Source organism: Anser brachyrhynchus (assembly GCF_964034855.1).
Source record: "Anser brachyrhynchus genome assembly, chromosome: 3".
In the NCBI taxonomy this organism is placed as follows: domain Eukaryota; kingdom Metazoa; phylum Chordata; class Aves; order Anseriformes; family Anatidae; genus Anser; species Anser brachyrhynchus.
Window position 1 is genome coordinate 101509530 of NC_137696.1, and position 18765 is coordinate 101528294.

At 43.6% G+C, this 18765-nt stretch overlaps 1 protein-coding gene across 1 annotated transcript in view; it reads left to right on the forward strand.

Moving 5' to 3' along the window:
* Positions 1-14660, forward strand: part of LOC308193666 (uncharacterized protein) — a 32068-nt gene extending 17408 nt beyond the window's left edge. The window contains exons 10-16 of the mRNA XM_080588599.1: positions 3656-3788; positions 6271-6377; positions 6993-7044; positions 10381-10513; positions 10843-10984; positions 12032-12163; positions 14374-14660. Coding sequence (XP_080444725.1) covers positions 3656-3788; positions 6271-6377; positions 6993-7044; positions 10381-10513; positions 10843-10984; positions 12032-12163; positions 14374-14499 — 825 coding nt within the window. The 3' untranslated portion in view covers positions 14500-14660. The remainder of the gene's footprint in view (positions 1-3655; positions 3789-6270; positions 6378-6992; positions 7045-10380; positions 10514-10842; positions 10985-12031; positions 12164-14373) is intronic.
* The last annotated feature ends 4105 nt before the right edge of the window (positions 14661-18765 follow it).

Here is an 18765-nt window from a genome sequence, read left to right on the forward strand (position 1 = left end):
TTATAATTTTGAAGATGACACAAAACACTGAACAAAGTTTATCTTAAAAGTCAGATAGTTGTAGATTGTATAAATAATGTGTCATTGCTCTTTCATTGAATCTTTCTTTGCTGACGGATCTGTGTAGATGAGTCTAAGGAAATGAGAGAATATTTGTCTTTGAAGAGAAACTAAGGTTAAAATATGTATAAAGAATGCTGGGTCTTATGAAAATTCTGATGATCTCCAGGGAAACACTAACTTCAATAAAAACAAAGCTGTTTTATAAGAGAAGAAATTGTCTTTGTTGTCAATAAAATCTGTTTCTCCTTATATGAGTTGTATAAATAAATCTGGTTTTATAAAGACAATGACCAAAGCAAATAAAAAAAATGTCTCACAGGATAAGTGCTGCTTTTAAATATTTTCAAGAAATCCTTTTTTATCTTTTAATCAAAAAATATTCTTGTCCAGATTGATCAACATCAGATAAAAATAGGACTGAAAGTTCTGTCTTACTTCCCAACATCCCCTTCTGAAGACAGATTCTTTAAACCTAAACTAGGTTATTATCTGTTCAGGTTGTAACAATGCACATAAACTGGGAGTCTTTACAGCACATGCCAGAAACCATGCAGAGGACACATACACTTACACAAGTTGCTATTGAAATAAGTCATTATAATACCTGACTTATTTAAGATAAATATTTCGCAATATGGATTAGAGTTACTTTTCAGTTGGCTTTAAAGCCTCGATCTTGCATATCTCATGCTTATGTAATGAGCCTTTTGACCATGCTGAGGTACTTAGGTCAGCAGTCAATAAGTGGTAAAGGATCCAAGTAGTAACATTCTTTAAACTGACGTGTCTTAAACTTATTTTAAAGTATTACAAATTGATGGCTAGATATCTCTGTAGATTATGCTCCTTTGGGGCACGTGCGTAACTGGTATTTAGGTTTGCCCCTGACATTGCCCAGAGTTGTAAGTCACATAAGGCATCTTTCCCTGCCCACTAGCTTGTAGCCTACCCTCACGTTGTCCTCACTGTCCTCGTTCCTCGGTGCATCACTAAATGCTGCTCTAGGTTCTGTCCAGACCCCGTCAAACAATCAGTCTGTTATTTGTCAATGTCTGTGCTGGTCATATTGCTCCAGGAGAGTTCTCTGACTTTGCAGCCCTTGGCATGGTGAAGCTCAAGTCTCTACAACCAATCTCAGCCCCCAAGGCAGGGTGGCCACACCTGAACTAGTTATTGGAAATGACCTATGAAGCCTATGCTTCCCCACCCGTGGTGCCTGGGAGCCGTGTGGGACAGCACCGGTTGGCACAGGTAAATGCTATGTTAGGAAACTTTTGCTATACGGAGAGGCACGTGCCAGTGCTGGGGTCTGTGCGCTGGCCTCTCTTCGTCTACTAGCATAAATCTCGTCCCTGGCTCTCCATTTAAGCTCTCTTAGCTAGCAGCGCCATGGGCATAAATCAGGATTAGGATTTCTGTTCTCAGACTTTTCTGTGCTGGTGGTCTGGATAGGTGCCAAACAGCTTGCAGGGATATGCAGGAAGGTGAACATGGGCTTGGCTGACCTTGTACTTGGGAGCTCGGTAAAGCTTCCACGACAGAACCAGAGCAGTCACTGAAGGGTTACATTATGAAAAGTCAGCAAGTCTGGGTTTGCGTGACACAGGGCTCGTTCTAGCTACTCACGTGGACTCTAATTTTTTATCACAGCTTGTGCTTCACTTTAAGAGCTCGATCAGAAGCAAAGGGAGAATCTGCGAGCCCTCTTGCTTAATTCTCCCGTGGCATTTAGCTGTATACACTGTCTTCGCCTCTGGCAGGATGCTGCTGGAAGCTGGAAGCAGGTATGGTCCCCCTGGCCAGCTGCAGGGTGGCTTGTGAGGATCGCAGGCAAGTTCCTTTAGGGAAGTCTTTGGACTTCTCCAAGCTACATCACAATGAAAAGTGTCTGCAGAGCACAGTGGGAACTTGACATGTTGGGGTACGGTACGTGTATTATTTAAAATCCACCTATGCCCAACCCAAGATCATTTAAGTTGTACCTGGGATCCGTGCCAGCTGCTTCAATACTCACAGGTGTGGCTTACCAAATGTTTTATAAAAGAAAATCGTTTTCTTTTCTACTCTAGAGGTTCATAGAACAGCTATTCAAGTTATAGATGAAAGTAACCTCATAGGCAACAGATATAGATGTCAAAGGAGCTTTAGAAATTACATTATGAAAGGTTGTGCTGAAAGCAAAATAAAAAGAGAACAATGGACCCCCTCTTCTTAGCCATCAAGCCCTCTTGCTGCCCTTGGCAGCACTGGAGACTGCAGGAAGGACAAGGAAGACTTGCATGCTTTGGTCACTGCTCCCGAACCAACCCTTGCGCTCAGGTACTTGCTGGTACCAGAGACCTCAAAAGCAGGAATAGATTAATCTCGATTTAGTGCTGCCATCGCAGGCAGGTATGAACTTACGACCTGTACTCAGGAATTTTCTGGAGGGAGCTAACTGGGTTTGACATGGAAGCAATGCAGAAGCATACATTTAAGGCTGTGCTTTATTCACTAGATAATGAACCTGAGAGAGAGAATTAGGCATGAGGAAGAGCCATACAGTCATATTTTCCTGACACCATCAATCTCTGAAATGCATAAATTTCAAATTTCCAAGAAGCCTCTAGTGAAACTGCATCCTGTGGAAGAGACTGGCAGCAATTTTCAGACAGAGAAACCATCACAAAACCATAAATGTGAGGAAAAAATAAAATAGCAGCTTTTGGGGGATTTTCTCCAGATAGCTAGCTAGAGATTTTTGTCCTGAGATTCCCCATCTTGAGGTGCTATGTTGGTACAGTTGTGGCTTTAGACTGATAAATACAATTTTGACAACAGTGTGGGTTTTATGAACAGATCTTCAGATGATCTGTACTAATATCTAATGCAGGTGTAAAGCGATGCCCAACATCGTGTGCAAGCCTACACTAGAGGACCTGATATTTGGTGTCAAAATCCTGTTTCCCATCTGCCAGACCACCTTTTGTCCGTTCATATCCACTGTTAGTTTTGGTCATTTCATATGACATCTAGATAGCAAAGCTGAGGCAGTCATATCTCACTGAAACAGCACAGGAAAACCGTAGTTTATTTTATCTCTACCTGGGTATTTGCCACATACACTCAATTTGCAAAATAATGCTATCGCCTCAAGACACGGGTTCAGCTCTGACATAAGCTGCTTAGCTATTTTGTTATACCAAGTTATCACTAAGCACTGGCAAACTGTATTTTGAAGTAGTTGGGCATTGTTTCCCCATACTTCGTGTGTATTTTCTGGGCCAGATAACACAGAAAATAAAAAACGTGGTTACTGTTAAGTACTGAGATAGGCTTAGAAACTTTACGGGTTACTTCTAAGTAGTTGCTATTACCCTAAACAAGATCCAGAAAAATCTATAATGTTCTCAACGTTTTGAAGTGTCTTGCTCCTGCATGTAAGGCACTGGGGTAACGCACCCCAGTAACTCCAAGAGAGGAGCCTGAATAGATGGCCACGAGAAACTCCGCAACCACCCCCATGGTATAGGTGAATCAGCAAACTGCAAAAGAAAGAGAGTCTCTGCCTCGGACGGCACTTTTCAGACACGTACGCCTTTAAGCTCTGTAGAGCCAGTTTTACAGCAAAGGGCGAATTTTCTCTGTCATTGGGTATGGCTGGAAACTCCCCAGGGGTAGGAGGAGCTCCGGAGATAAACTAGGAAGGGAAGGCGCCTCTGTTCGGCAGAGGCTCAGCTCAGAAGGTAAGTCCTAACTTCAAAGCTGTTTTCTTTAAGTACTTGAGGTACTGCTTCTAGCGAAGCTCCTTCCAGGTATTTTAGAGCATCTGTTGAGGTAATGTGAATTCTCTGCTCTCTAAAGTTCATGTGCAGGGTAGAGTAAGCTGGGAGCTGCAGGGCTGAGAAAGCTGCCCTGTGGTGTAGTTCAGAGCTGAGTAAAGCAGGATATAAACCACAGAGGGAGGGAACAGGACGTAAATATGGCATTTAGACAAAAGCAGCAGACACGTACATAGACACATCCATTTGCTTTTGGACCTGAAGTGCTTTGTGGGTTTCTGCTGGAGTGATGCTGAGAGTTTGACTGAACCTCCGGTTTCCTGCCAAGCATCAGGCTGACTTTTCAGGAAAACGGGGCCCCAGCAAGTCCAGAGTGCTATCCGCATATCTCGAGTGGCATTAGATGCACAGGCATAGCCAGCTGAATTGAGCTCTCCGGTCAAGACTCAGCTCCAGATCCAGGCACCGAAATGTAGGTGTCTGTGTGAGCTGCGTGTGTGAGGTCCTGTTGTAGTCGGTGGAGACACACTGAGTGGATCTAAAGATTCAGAAGACTACCAGGAAAACAAGTATTTTTTTCTACATCAGAAGTTTAAAACAATTAATGTCCACTTATGGATGATAGTCACTATTTATTTTTAAAAACTTAGCTGATGGCAGATTTTTATTGACCATTTGTCGTTTTTCTTTTCATGTAATTTAAATCTTGCATAGAATTTCTTGTTCATGTAAAATGATAAAAATGATTCCTAATGCTTTTCACTCCCTCTGCTTTCGTTACGAAAACAACAGATGATTTTCCAAGCTGATTATGTTTCATATACTTGGCACTGCAGAAACGTTGGTTTTGATAGTTAAAGGAAAAGCCCTATTTGCTGTAAGTTTCTGCACATCCCAAGTTGGGGCAATGTGTGCAGAAATGATATGGGTGTGATGTTTCTGATAAGTGTGATAATGAAGAGGCACTAGTTCAGTAGCCTTGAACTACAGAGCTACGTTGCACCGTCACGTAGTAAATGCTGTTCACACAACATGTGCAGAAAATGATGCAGCTGCTGTTCTACAGGTAAAGCACTGCAAGTAGCAGCAGCTGTTTGCATTCTAAAACTGGAGGTGGTCGTTTCTCTTTTGTGTGTATTTGGATCATGTCAAAGTCACCCAAGGTATCCTTGTTTATTGTGGAGATAGGACTTAATTCGTAACAGAATTGCTCAAGGGAGAGCTCTCAATCTGATTGCTCTTTGAAATCAAGTTTTGGCAAAGTGTGTTCTGAACACGCCTTACTTTAAGAACACTTTAAGAAGTGTAAAAGAAAACTTCACTAGAGCATACTGAACCTGACTGGGGACATGTTACGTGGGGGCAGTGGGACACGTTATGTGGGTGTAATCATGGCAGTGCCACAGACCTGGTATTTCAGCTTCAGCTGTCAGCTCTGGGAAAACTGGGACCATTGGTAAAGGCTTCTGTTTGTTGGTTTGTTTGCCTTTTTTTTTTTTTTTTTTTTTAAAATCAGGCACTTTACTCTTTGGTTTCTGAGACATTTGGACATGCTTAAGTTACCCATTTTTAAGCTTTTTTTTCTCCTGGTCATTAGAGTATGATACTAACATGTTTGTGAAGGGGAATGCTCGTCCCATTTTTTAGAAATCAGGGCAAGGAAACATGAGCTGCTGAGAGCCTCTCAGAGGGTGGTGCATGTCTCTGGGGCACGCAGTGCTCTGGTGCCCTGGGGGATGCCTGGGAGGCACCTGAAGCCTGCAGCCAGGCTCCAGGTCTGGTTTCAAGGGAGACCATAAGCAACAAGGGAACAGGCTGTGGGCCGTTCAAGGGGACCACCAAGGAAGCTCAGCCCATTTCGTGGAATAAAGGGAAGATTAATGATCCATTTAATCGTTATGGTCATAATGATCCTACTTCAAGAAAGAAGTGGATGGCAGGTGAAGCTTCGTAAGGCACTCCGACATCTGGCAAACAAAGCCAGACGAGTTCCAGCCTAGCAATAAAACATCTTGTGCTTCTTTTCAGTGGAGCTATGGCAGTGAGGGTAACTGAATAACTTACCCTGGGGATGTGGCAGGATTTTCAGTGACGTTGTATAACTGTCTTGTAATGCAGCAAGCTTCCCCCAGTAGCTCAGGATCCATAGCGCTTGTTTAAGCATGTCTGTGTTTGCATCATTTAAAAAAAAAAAAAAAAAGACTTCCTAGTAGCTCTGGGAAAGGCTTTACCAGTCTGCACATCTTTCCTTTCCTAGCATAGGCTGTGTCACATCCCTGGTGCATCTTTCATTTTATATTTTAAATTAGAGGATGGGCAATTCCAGTAGGCATAGTGAAAATAAAAGGCTTTTTTCCTTTTCTCTCCCCTCCCCCCCCCCCCCCCCGAAATAATGATGCTTACACCAGCTTTATGAGACATTTGTTTTCAGCTTAATATTTTTCAGGGATCCAGGAGCTCAGCAACATGTCAGGGAAGCCCAGGCTCGTCTACATTAATGGAAGGGGGCGAATGGAGCCAATCCGATGGCTGCTGGCAGCGGCTGGCGTGGAGGTTAGTTGACACTTGGCATCTTGTTCCAGGCTGATGTTTCCAACTGGACACTGTATGCAACAATTTAACATGCACACAGAGTGTAAGTGACTGGAGGAGGGTGGTGAAATTTATTTGTCCAGTGGCATTGGACCTACCATGATCAGTGGCTGGTATTTGGGATGCAAACTCTGTGCAGCTTACAGTTCTACGGAGTCCGCTGAAGTAATCATAATGGGTAAAGATGGGGAATTTTTTAAAGACCCTTAATGAATCTGAGTTTTCCAGTTGTATATTTAAAAAAAAAAAAAAAGGTGGTGTTGGCTTCCATGCTCTGGGCGTGGTGTTGGCTGATTTACCCCGTGCTTCCCTTGGCACTGGCTGCAACCTGTCTTCCTCCTGTAGATGCCTGTGCTTTGATTATTTCTGCGCCTGTGCGCTGAGGCAGAAGTGGCCGGGCCCTTCCGCTCTTCCCGGCTGTGGGAACGGGTGGGGAATCCTCAGGGCATCTGCAGCTGAAGACCCAGCTCATCATGCCCGGCTTGGTTGGGTTGTTCTGCTCGTGGTTATGTGCAGCCACTCACAGAAGAAAGTTTGAAGTACAGCCGTGTAACGTTCTTCTCTCTTCTTCTCCAGTTTGAAGAGAAGTTTGTGGAAACAAAAGAACAGTTAGAAAAGTTAGTCAAAGGTAAGAATATGATACCTGAGGCATTGTCTGTCAAAAAATTGCTCCAATTTAGCTAAATCTGTGGTTTAAAATTGGTTTATGTAAACCAATGCAAAATTCTAGGTGCACGCCTAGCACACCGAAATACTAGTTTTGTGTAACCTGCTCTTTGCAGTGCTAAATAACTCCTGTAAGCTAGAAGTCCCAGCTTCTATGACTGTGTTTTTAGTAATACATTGAGCATGGATAGCAAACATTCCTATGTACAACTTGGGTTGCTGTATTCCTATGTACAACTTGGTTATTTATTCTGTTGGACTGCTAGTATGGGTCCTGGGCACACAGCACTCTCGGAGGCAGCTCCTGGGACCTGGCCAGGCCCATCTCCAAGATGTCCTTTAGCTGTGACCAGCATATTGTGTAGGCAGAGAGAGCTGAATTGAGTGAGCGTGGGTGCTCTGTGCCAGCTGGCCTGAGGTGTTGTAGAGTTAACTAGGAAAGATGGGATGTGTGATCCCATCCTGTGTAGGATCTGAACCTTGGGGAGGTGGAAAGGCTTGCATGGCAACAAAATTCCTAGGAAAGAGTTTTCTTTTGTAGTAGGTTCCGTGTGAGCACACCAGTGAGAGTCCTTACATCGTATACCCTCATGTGCAAACAACAGGGAGGAATTTTGGATGTCTAAGGTAGGGCTTGACATGGCAATAAGGTGTCAGGCCAGCTGAGCAGGATGTACCTGAGCCACGAAGCTTCCCCCAGACAAAAAGATACAGGAAGCCAGAAGAGAGACCAGCGGGAAGCCTGACGTGGTCAAAGCAGCAAGCCAGAAAGGAGACCAGTTCCCAAACACCAGTGCATGGCCCCAGCCACAGCCCTTCAGACTTGGTCAGATGAAACCCAGCAGCAAAGCCCCCTGCAGCCACCCTGGAAGGAGAAGACCTTGGTGCCTGGGTAGGGAAGGAGTGGGGACTGTGAGGGGCACTAGAGAGCGCTCCTGTCCCACAGTTTTCCTGCTGACCAAGACATTTTACAGAAACCTCCCAGCACACCAGAGAGGCATCAGGCTGAACTTGCCCAGACATACTAAGACACCTGGAAAAGGACTTGGCTGTGCTCTGGCTGCCTACACAGAAAGGGGAAGCTGTGCTCAAAGAAGAGCGACAGCAAAGCTAAAATGAACAAAGCAACCCAACAAAAGCGGTGTCAGTAAGATCAGAATTACAGCTGCAGGTCTATCTGGTTGGGAATCTGGTGATGTGGGAGAGCCATGCAGTGTACAGACAGCAGATAGAGCTCTAAATACGGTATCTCAGGTAGTGAAAGCCCAAATCTGAGTTTCCTTCTCAGGGATACCTAATCCAGATGGGGTGGTATAATCCTGCATAGAGTATCCAAGCCTATCCACAGCCAGAGAGGAGAATTAAGTGGCAATGAAAAGGACAGGGAAATACTACAAAGAAGATCAAGAGCCTCTACATGTATGTGTATTGAGCTTAAGAACCTGAGAACACAAAGGAAAAGGCGGGCTTTGGTACGATGAGTTGGAGAAAGACAAATATTAGTCAACCTGATAAAGGACTGCTGGCATGTTGCCAGCTGTGCAAGGCAGGGCTGAACATGAATAACCCTCCACTGCCTCTCCCTCTTCTTTTTTTTTTCCCATGCCAATACACCTTTTGCTGGGGAATGCTGTGCTCTGCACCACCGCGCTGTTACGATGGTCCAGGAGTGACTTTGGCCCATGGCAGCTGACGATCTAAGCAGTTCCCCAGCACTGTGAAGGATTCAGCCTGGGCCAGAGGCTGTTTCCAGCATGCAGTCTGCAGCCAGCCAGCTGCCTTGGAGGCTGAGAGACGTCAGGAGCATCCTCCTGGCCAGACCCATACCCCTGCCCTGACAGCAAGTAGCTTGGCTCAATCTGCTTGGCCACAGGTTGCCCAAGTTGCTACCCCGACGTCAAGAAGCACTGCTGTTCTGTGACAGATTGGTCTAGATGATTTTTTTTTTCTGGTTGCTCACCCACAGCACAATACAATCAGCAAAATGACTGGCAAACTGATTTAAATTCTGCAAAAATATTCTGTGCAGGGCTTATGTGAAGTGGTCTTCATTGCAAGGTTAGGGAGGCAGCCTGCTGCCGGTCATAAGAGAGAAATTCTTTTCTGTAGATAAAAAACAAACCAGGCATTCACTTTTCTCACATTTGCTACATCACACCTTTTGTCAAGGGACAGAAAGTCAGATGTTATTATCCACTTAGTGCATCTTTCTGCTGAAAAATATCCTTGCGTAGCTGCGTTTTTTCCTATTCCATAGTGTTTGCACTAGATGGGGGCCTTCTTATAGGTGATGTTTTTTCCTCAGTCTGCGGAAGTGTGTTCTGGATACGATAACATGATCCATCTGTGAATGTTTCTGAGAAACAAACACAGGCTATTCCTTGCCACAGAGAGAGCATTTAAACTCTCTAGAGTAGAATGAGTGAAGAAGGTTTATCTTTTTGAGGTTAGCAAAGCATTTTAGCTGCTCTGTGGAGAAGAAAGTAGGCAAAAGTGCCTATGAAAATAAATTCTTATTCTGTGCAAATAAATTCTTATACGGTGCAATGAATAGATTAAGAGCAAGCAATTAAAATCAATGATTAACTTTCAGCAGTACAAAGTGACAGCTGCCTACTCAAATTCAGAGTTTTGTTCTGATTTTAACAAGGCAGGGTTGTTCTTTGGATGCCGTGACTGCGTACATGGGGCAGGGAGTATCTCCAAAGACAGGGAATTAGTCCAGCAGAAAACTGGTGTAGAAAAGACTGGCTTTGCTGTGCCGCACCTTTATGGCAGCTGAGCTCTCAGCGCTGCCTCAATGAAGGATCAGCCAAACCCCTTCCAGGACCAGGAGAAAAGGGGACTACCAGGGCAGGGGCAGTGGTCTTTATGTCCTGCCAAGAAACTGATCTGTATTCAAAATAATTGAACTTTTGAATTTTTTTTTTTTTGAAGTTCAGATTTAACATGGCTCTTTATTCTCCTCCGATCCCTTGGGCTGCAACTGCTGGCTGAGTCTTTTCCTGCCAGCAGGGCCAGGGTCCAGCAGTGCAGAGGAGCAGGGGGTGCCAGTTCCCATCAGCCAGCGAAGCTCTGGCAGAGCTGCAGAGCGAGGGGCCCAGCTGCACTGTGGTGACCCAGCTACAAAACTCTGATGCCTATTAGCAGGATTTGATCTTTCCCACAATGTTAAATTACTGATGGAGTTCAATAAGGGCAAGTTGTCAATGATTTACACTCCAAAAGAAGTGCATTCTCCTGTACAGCTGGAAGTCCAGGAGGAACTAACAAGCTTTTCCTCAACTTTCTGCCCTAGATGGAGACCTGCTGTTCCATCAACTGCCCATGGTGGAGATCGATGGGATGAAGATGGTGCAGACCAGGGCCATCCTCAGCTACATAGCGGGGAAATACAACCTCTATGGGAAGGACCTGAAGGAGAGAGCCCTGTACGGTAACATTTCGTTTCACTTGATGAGCAATCTGTTATTTGATAGCTGCATTACATACAACAGATGTAATCCTGTAAATCCAGTAGAAAGGCGTGAGAAAGGCTAACACAATAAAGAACAGGGTCTCTAGCCTTTGTTAAGTTTTAACCAAAGCTTCTGAAATCCTGTTCAACAGAAATAGGGTTCTAGTCCTTTTAGTTCGTATTTGTATTGGCTGTGAAAATTGGCACTATGGTGGTGGTATACAATTCCTATAATTTGCCTTAGTTAATTAGAAAACTGATGAAATAACTCCCATGCTCTCGTCTATTGTCTTCCTCCGATAGGATCGACATGTATGTGGAAGGAATAACAGATCTGATGCAAATGGTTATGATGTTGCCTTTCTCTCCAGCTGAGGCAAAGGCGAAAAATCTTGCCTCAATTGAAGAGAAGGCAACAAAGAGATACTTCCCAGTCTTTGAAAAGGTAAGTGATGGTGAGGATCTGCGTATAAATCTTGTACTTGCAATTGTCAAAAAGTTTCCCAAAAATAAGAACATGCTTGTAGTGCAGGCTAGATCCGATCCCTCAGCTTTCTTGGCTCTCACAAAGAAGGGGAAATGCTACAGCAAATTTTCCGTTTGTTATCTTGTGTTGTCAGGGCTGTAGTATTTGAACAGCTAGAAAGCAAAGAAAGCAAAATGTTTGCAGCTTACACAGCAAATATTTTCACTGAAGTAAAAGCAAGCATGTATGATTTTTTTCCTTGAGATAAAAGTTCTGTTCTTCTGTTTGTTCATAGCACACCTCTCTGTTATACTTAATATTATTTGGAGCATTTTCATTAGAAGAATGGAAAAATCCCTTGGAAATAAATTAGAGAGACAAAAACCATGATATTAGGGCTCCTTTACTTAAAAAAAAAAAAAAAAAAAAATCCTAGATTTCTGCACATCCCACTTTTAGAGACAACAAACCAAACCCATATGACTCAGGCATCTGGCAACATTTTTCACTTTTGTAACATCCATCTAGCTTTGATGGAAAACAATAATAAAGGCTGAACATCCTAGAAGGTCTTATGACTATAATAACTTGCTCCCAAAGGCAGAGATTCTCTTTGGTTAGCTATTGTAATTTTGCATTTTTAAGTTTGCTTCCTGGACATTGGACATAACCTGAAATGAAGTATCTAAATGGCCATTTTATAAATTCTGAGTTACTCTTTAATTCCTCCATTATCCCTATTTCTAATGCTATGACTCTTAATAGCCTACTCGAGTCTGTGGTTTTGTCCATTTTCCCTGTACCTTTTGTCATTCATCATTACCAAGTGACCCAAGTTTGTAATTTGTATACTGCAAGATTTTTTTCCGACATTGATGAAGTGACTTGGGCTCACAGCCTTGCAACTAAAAGCTGAAATTTCAGTTACAATTGCTGTTCAGCTCTACAGCTGTGCCATGAGACTTAGCTGCTGGGCATCGTACATCCAGTTCTCATCTGCAGTTCCTCTTCTCTTGTATTCTACAGGTTTTGAAACAACACGGCCAAGACTTTCTTGTGGGCAACCGATTCAGCTGGGCAGATGTTCAGCTATTGGAAGTCATTTTAGCAGTGGAGGAGAAAATACCTGCTGTGCTTTCTGGGTTTCCTCAGCTGCAGGTAATCTTGTCACTGAACATGCCTGAATTCAGGAACCGTGCAGTACCACGACCTCACAACTTTAATTTTGGGACAATCCTGAAGTGATCATCTCTCCATTCTATGTAAATCAATTCTGTGGGCTGTTCAACAGACTATTCCTGTCTATGTTTGTTTAATATGGAACACAGCAGGGAATGGATTTGGTTGATCCATTGTAAGACACTGTGCCCCTGGCTAACCCTGTTAAGGGATACCTCTTGGAGGGATACTCCCTTTGTTGTATGCCTTCTCCATAGAATTAATGTTGACCTAAGGGGATCACTGATGTAAGCTGCCCTGTTTTCATTTTCCTGCTTCCTGCCTGTAGATGCTATCTAATATTAGATAACAAATTAAGGCTGTGATATAGATCAACATGTTAGAGTACAGTGCAGCGTGTCATTTTCTGTACTGGCTAGAATTACAAATTTGGGATCCTATTAACCTCACCACTTCTGACTTCTACAGCATGACTAGGAACTCAAGCCCTGGCATTACCCAGCATTTTCTTTCAAAAATCAACTCAATATCATCAAGAATCAATTCTCTGCTTTTGTGCTATATACAGAGTATGAAACCAAGCAGAAGTAAGGCACTTTCGCAGTGAGATTTGACCAGAAATGAGAAGCTTCCAGATATGCAGCACACTGTAGAACTCAGTGAATGGGTGAGCCTGCAGGAGTCATAAAGAATTGAGATACAGTGGAGCCAAATAGTCTGAGATTGGAAAAATCAAATACTGTTCAGTAGTCCACTCTTGTGCCTGTAATCTTGGTAAATAAAGCAGTGCAGGAATCAGGCAAATTTGGGTTGACAATTCTATCATTAAGGTCATTCTTCTTTGTGCTTAGAAACTGTTAACCTGAAGGATGCACTCAGACTTTGTCGTTAATGCCCTTAACAAAAGAAAGAGTGCAGCGTCAGACTACAGCAGCTAGACTTTCTGCTTGGAACTGATAAGGAAGAGGTGTCAGGAGAGGGAGGAGAATGGAAAGAAGGGGAATTCTTTTTTTTTTTTTCTTTTCCCCAAATCTCAACCCCAATAGTTTAAGTCTGAATTTAGAGTGACAAAATGAAGTGCTTCAGCCACAAAGTGGGCAGCAACATGTGCCATACTACAACCTGTATGCAGTTTTTTGGGCCTCAGGAATTGTGGCCTCTATCTCCCATCTTTTGGGAAAATATCTTAGCCACCAGGCATGGTCACAGTCTTGCTGAAGCGATGGCTTAGTTGTAAGGGATTCCTTCACTGCCAGTAAAGTTTCTAAAATTGATGTTTACTTACTTTGCAGTTTTTACTTTTCTTGCTCCTTCTTGCATTCCCCTTTATCTTTCCTGTGCTTTTAAGGAAGAGGAAATTATGTTTATACATCTGCCAGCAAGAAACAGCTGTCACTCGGTGAAGCTCCTCTCCCTTAGCCCCACTGTTAGAGTTGGTTCTCGTGTATGTAAGATCTCTCAAGTAACCGTGGGATCTCCAGCTGCTACAGTAAGAGGTCTCAGGAAGCTTGGCTTGACACAGGCCTCTCTTGTCACCTCAGATGCCCAAGTCTGCCTTAATCACTGTTGTGGCCTCCAGACACTACCCCAGAAGGGAACAGGTCTCCCCAAAGGCCTGTGTCACATCTGCCAGCTCTGTGTAAATAGTTTGTCTACCCTAATGTGCAACGCATAGTGGACATGTCCTCTACTGGACAACTGAGATGAGCCAAGGATGCGTCCAGCCATTTCACCTCACCCATGCAATCCTAGAATAGCTGGCACAATGTGACAACAGTGGCCATGCTAGATATAAACAGAGCTCAGGTACATCCATAATGTGGTAAACATGGAAATCATGTTGTTATCACAACCAGCAAAGAAAAGAAAAAGGACACGAGCTTGGTTAGTGTTCGTGGACCTTTAAAAACAATCCTTGATGCCCTGGATGTTGAATTTTTACCTTCGGTTTCTTTCAGGCAGCAGAGTTTTAGATATTGTCTGCTCCAACACTGCTTTTGCTGGTAAGAGCAGGCTTTTTGCAGGTCCTTCTCCTGTTAGTCAGAAGGAAGCTGCTTAGATCTGCACACTAAATGAATGCTAGGATCCCTTCAATCAGCAGGGGGAAGTAGTTGTCCTGTGTCCTGTGCAAGGAGCACTCTTTGCTGCTGGATTAGTTGGGATTTATCTCTCTTGCTTTTATTTTTTAGGCCTTCAAAACAAAAATGAGCAACGTGCCTACAATTAAGAAGTTCCTGCAGCCTGGCAGCGCAAGGAAGCCCCCACCAGATGACAATTATGTGGCAACTGTGATGTCGATTTTTAATCTAAACTGAATGCCTTGTTACCTTCAGCAAGGCCCAAAATACCGGGGAGAACAACAACAAAACCAAACCCCTTAAAGGAAATAGGAAGCTCAGTAAAATAGCATTGTACTTACAACCAATGGTAAAAATAAATAAATAAATAAAACCTGAAATTCTGATTACTCTGACAATGTGACAGCAGATTTGTCTTTATTTGTATCTAATGCTTGGCAAAACATGAAAACAAAGGACTATGGAAGCAAAGAACCATTTATCAGGGTAGGGAAGTTTATTGCTTTGGAAAAAAGACCAATATGGTGTTAGTTTGACAGACTGTAACTTGAATAAAATATTTTCAGTATGAAAATAGTCTTCAAAATCAGAACCATTGAAAAGAAAAAAGAGCTGAAGATTCGCTGAATCACTTATCCTTTAAAGAAATAGACTAGCTTCAACAGCAATTTGGGTAACTCCCTATGTTGAATTATTTTTACAGCATTGTGTGAGACTTACAAATTAATACTAGTTTCATCTACTGTTACCAAAGCCAAATCTCTGTGGCATACTTCTTGGGTACTTCCTGTGCCCTGTCACCATCCCACTTACTGTCACAAACAAAGTCAAAATTTCTTTTCCTTTTCCAGAAGCTGTGCTACACCTGCCTGTTCTGGTGCTGTTCAGACTGAGCCTTCCTTGCTTTGAGTGTCCCCTCTTGGCTCTCCTTGAAAATTGCAGACTGCTCTTTTTATGTCATGCTAAAAAAAAATTTAGCCCCTAACTCTAAAACCCGTCCCCGCATTCAACTGCCACCAAATCCTGTAAGCACCTGTGAGATAAGTGCAGATATATACCAGCAAGTATTCAAGACTTGGAAGAAGGGAGGGGAGAAGTGGGGTCAGGGAGCAGGCAGGTTTCATGGCTAGGACAACTCAGGCGCATTAAAAATGCAATAAGGTTGCATAAATTTCTGTTATTATTAATCTCCCCTCTTACATGTAACTTCACTAATCATTTAGTGAGTTGTGCTCATTATCCTCAAAAACTATTTAAAGTTTCTTGAAAAGTGACTTTGGTCCAATGTGAGCAATGAAGAATGTCCCACCCAAAAGATTCCCTGGTCTGGTATTAGGGTCAGAAGCTCAGGCTGAAGGGAGGAACAAACCTGCATGGCTTTCACCCCGGATGGCTTCTCCAACTCCTGAGCTATAGGGCCTGACAGTGGCAGCCGTTGCAGGGTAGGGCTGGCATCGGCGCCTGGCTCCAAAAAAACTGGTCATCCTACCTGGTGGTGACTACCTAACCCTATGGGAATCACAGGAAGCCTTAGAGGAGCCTCCTGGATGCTCAGAGGGCTGGATTTTACAGGGAAGGTACGTGAAATTGTTAGTAGCTAGCAATGCCAGGGGTGCACCTGTGTGGCTGAGGTGCTGTGGTGCACATTGCTATTTCATGCCACCAGACATAGAATCACAGAGTCATCTAGGCTGGAAAAGGCCTTCAGGATCATCAAGTCCAACATCAACATGACCTACCAAGTCCCATCACTAACCAATGACTTTTACTATCCCTACAAGAAAGCTAGTGCACTTGGGCCTGTGCCCAGAGACCTCCTCCCCGGTGAACTCCAACTTATAACAAAAACACTTGGGCTTACAAACACTCACGGCAGAAAAAAACTGCTTTGAGGTGGGGCTTGATGTGACAGGGCAGCACCTGCACAGAGGGAATATCGAGCAGATGTGCCCAGCCTGCAGCCCTGTGGCAGCTCGTGCCGCTGTCCGATGCAGTGGCCTTGGCCAACTTTTAGCCCCAATGGACTCATCAGCCCCACAGAACTAATATAACACCTCTCAGAAATGGGTCTGAGAATGAAAATCTCTCAACAAAATTAAAAAAATAAAATATTCAGTAGCAAAACCTGATGTTTAATATCTCCACAACAAAAGTGTAGAAAGAAGGGAAATTACAAAAGATTGGGAAAATGAATCTGATAGAGAGAAAACAGAAGAATGGACTTTGTTTGCAGATGGCTTGTTTTCCCTCCATGCTCTCCCAGCTAGCAGAAACTACACGCTCCCTTCAGAGTGGTGCCACTATGTGTAGCTGCGGTCTCTTCCTCAGCAGAGACAGGCAACTCAAAATTTTTGTCTCCTGCAAGCATTGCAGAAACAAGCAGTAACAGAATCACAGCTAAAAGCAGCTGTTGAATTAAGCATACACTTCTCTGTGCTGCTGGAGTGACAAAAATCTGTTTCCACTCACCTGCTCCCCATCAGCTCCTCTTTGCGTTAGCAGTAAAACAGAAGGACAATCGCTTCTGTGAGGGTGCAGCAAGACGAAGTGGGGTTTTTAACAGAATATGCTCTGCATTTTGTCAGAGGCAACTTATCTTTTACCGATATGTCTAGTACAATTCTATAGCCCTGGGGCTATGACCTGCAAACACCAGAACTTTTTTTTTTTTTTTTTTTGCAGTATTTCTTCATCTGAGGCCAAGGCTGTGCCTAATTACAGTTATATCTCAAACAGCCAGTGCTAGCAAATTGTGCACTCAAGTGCACCTTTAGGCATAAAGAGAAGTCAAGTAGAATATGTTCTTATGTGAGCTATTCACATGTGTGTGTAAGGTGGAGCTATCCTGTAAAATTTTATTACTATTGTAAGAAGGATTTAAAAAGATAATAAAGCATGTCCTGTAGTGCTGTCAAGCCTATAGGTAAGTTAAGCAAGAGAGTTAATTTTCTGAAAATAAGTGTGCTGGAAAATCGCTAACAAACCCCATTTGCAGCCTAATTCTGTAGGAGATGTGCACTTATAGATAAAATCGCATATCCCACAGAGGTGAGCTGGCTGGCACAGGACATGCGTTGGTTTAAAGCAACGTGGGGCAGAGGGCACAAGCAGGTCAAGGAGCCATAAGGACATCACGGGCTCCGCGGAGCAAGGGGCTGGGGGGCACTGTCGGGAGCAGGCAGACAAATGCAGAGTTACCTGGTGCAGAAGTCTTTCTTTCCATGCCCACTTTGGGTTTCAAAACAGAACTTGTGTTTCCCATCGGTTCTCTGCTGTTATACTCCTGACTCCCGCGGGAAGAGCTAGCAGTCAGGTTGGTGACCTCTCTCCCTCCGGGATAGTGGGGACCTGTAGGGCACACAGTGACATGGTTCACCATAGGCCATGAGTGATCTGAGAGCAGAGATGTTTTGTGTCATATTATTGCTTGGAGGAACAGTTGCAAAGGAAATTAACCCCCTTGCCCCCGATTTCAGAGTCATTACTAGCGGTGTTCTGAGAAAACCTTGAATTTCGATAAATATTATGATCCTTTCTGTGATGTCTGGAGGAAAGCTGAGAAGATATGAGAAAAGGTGATGCTAAGGAGAGGGTTTTCAGGTATTAAATACTCTGGAAATCCTAAAATTGCCTGCCTGTCAATGAGATGCTACTTTATCTTTTTGAATTCTGACTCTTCCCATGGGGAGAAAACCACATCCACTGAGGAGAAAGGTCCGGAGGTTGGAAATGTGGAGGGGAAAATAGGGAACAATCATAGGTGAGGAGGACAGCTTGAAAGTTGCCAAGAAGACACAATCTAAGGCTACAAACTAAGCAGGAGAGAGAAAGGGAGCAAGCTAGAGGGAACTGGAAGAAAATCTCAAAGCAGCAGATGTGCTTCCCAGGAGCTCAGCGTGCTGTTAATGTGCAGAGAGAGCTATAAACGCAACGGTGAGCAGGTAATACCCCGGGGATATCTTGCGGATAACTGCAAGGCTATCTTTTGTAAACAACATATCCCTGGGTTTATAAGATAGTCTGGTTGCGTACCTACCCAGCCTGGTTCAGCGTGTGTAACTCAGCGTGGAGAAATGTTTTATGGGACCCAATGTGTGAGTGCGCCGAACACATGCAGCACTGGTTTGGAAAAACAACGATCAAGCGTTTTAAATCATAGAAAACTCCAGAGCTGCCCTTTATATTTTCAGCAAGGCAGGGCTGGGCATATCTCTGCAGGTCTCATTAGTCCCGGCTGAGGCTCCCTCCTCTACAAGCCCTCTTTCCCCTGTTAATTCAGTAAGACACAACAGTTTGTGTGCGCACCTATTTCCTTTACCTTTTAAATATTGGCTCATAATTTTGAACGTAGCTCCAAACCAAACTAACATAATTCTGACATGTTTTACGTAGAGAGGAAAATCCACAATGTCTGATGGCACAAAGTTTTTCTATGCTTTGTCAGGAAATTGGTGTCATGTCTGAAAAAAAAATGTGATTATTATATATATTTATTTATGCCTT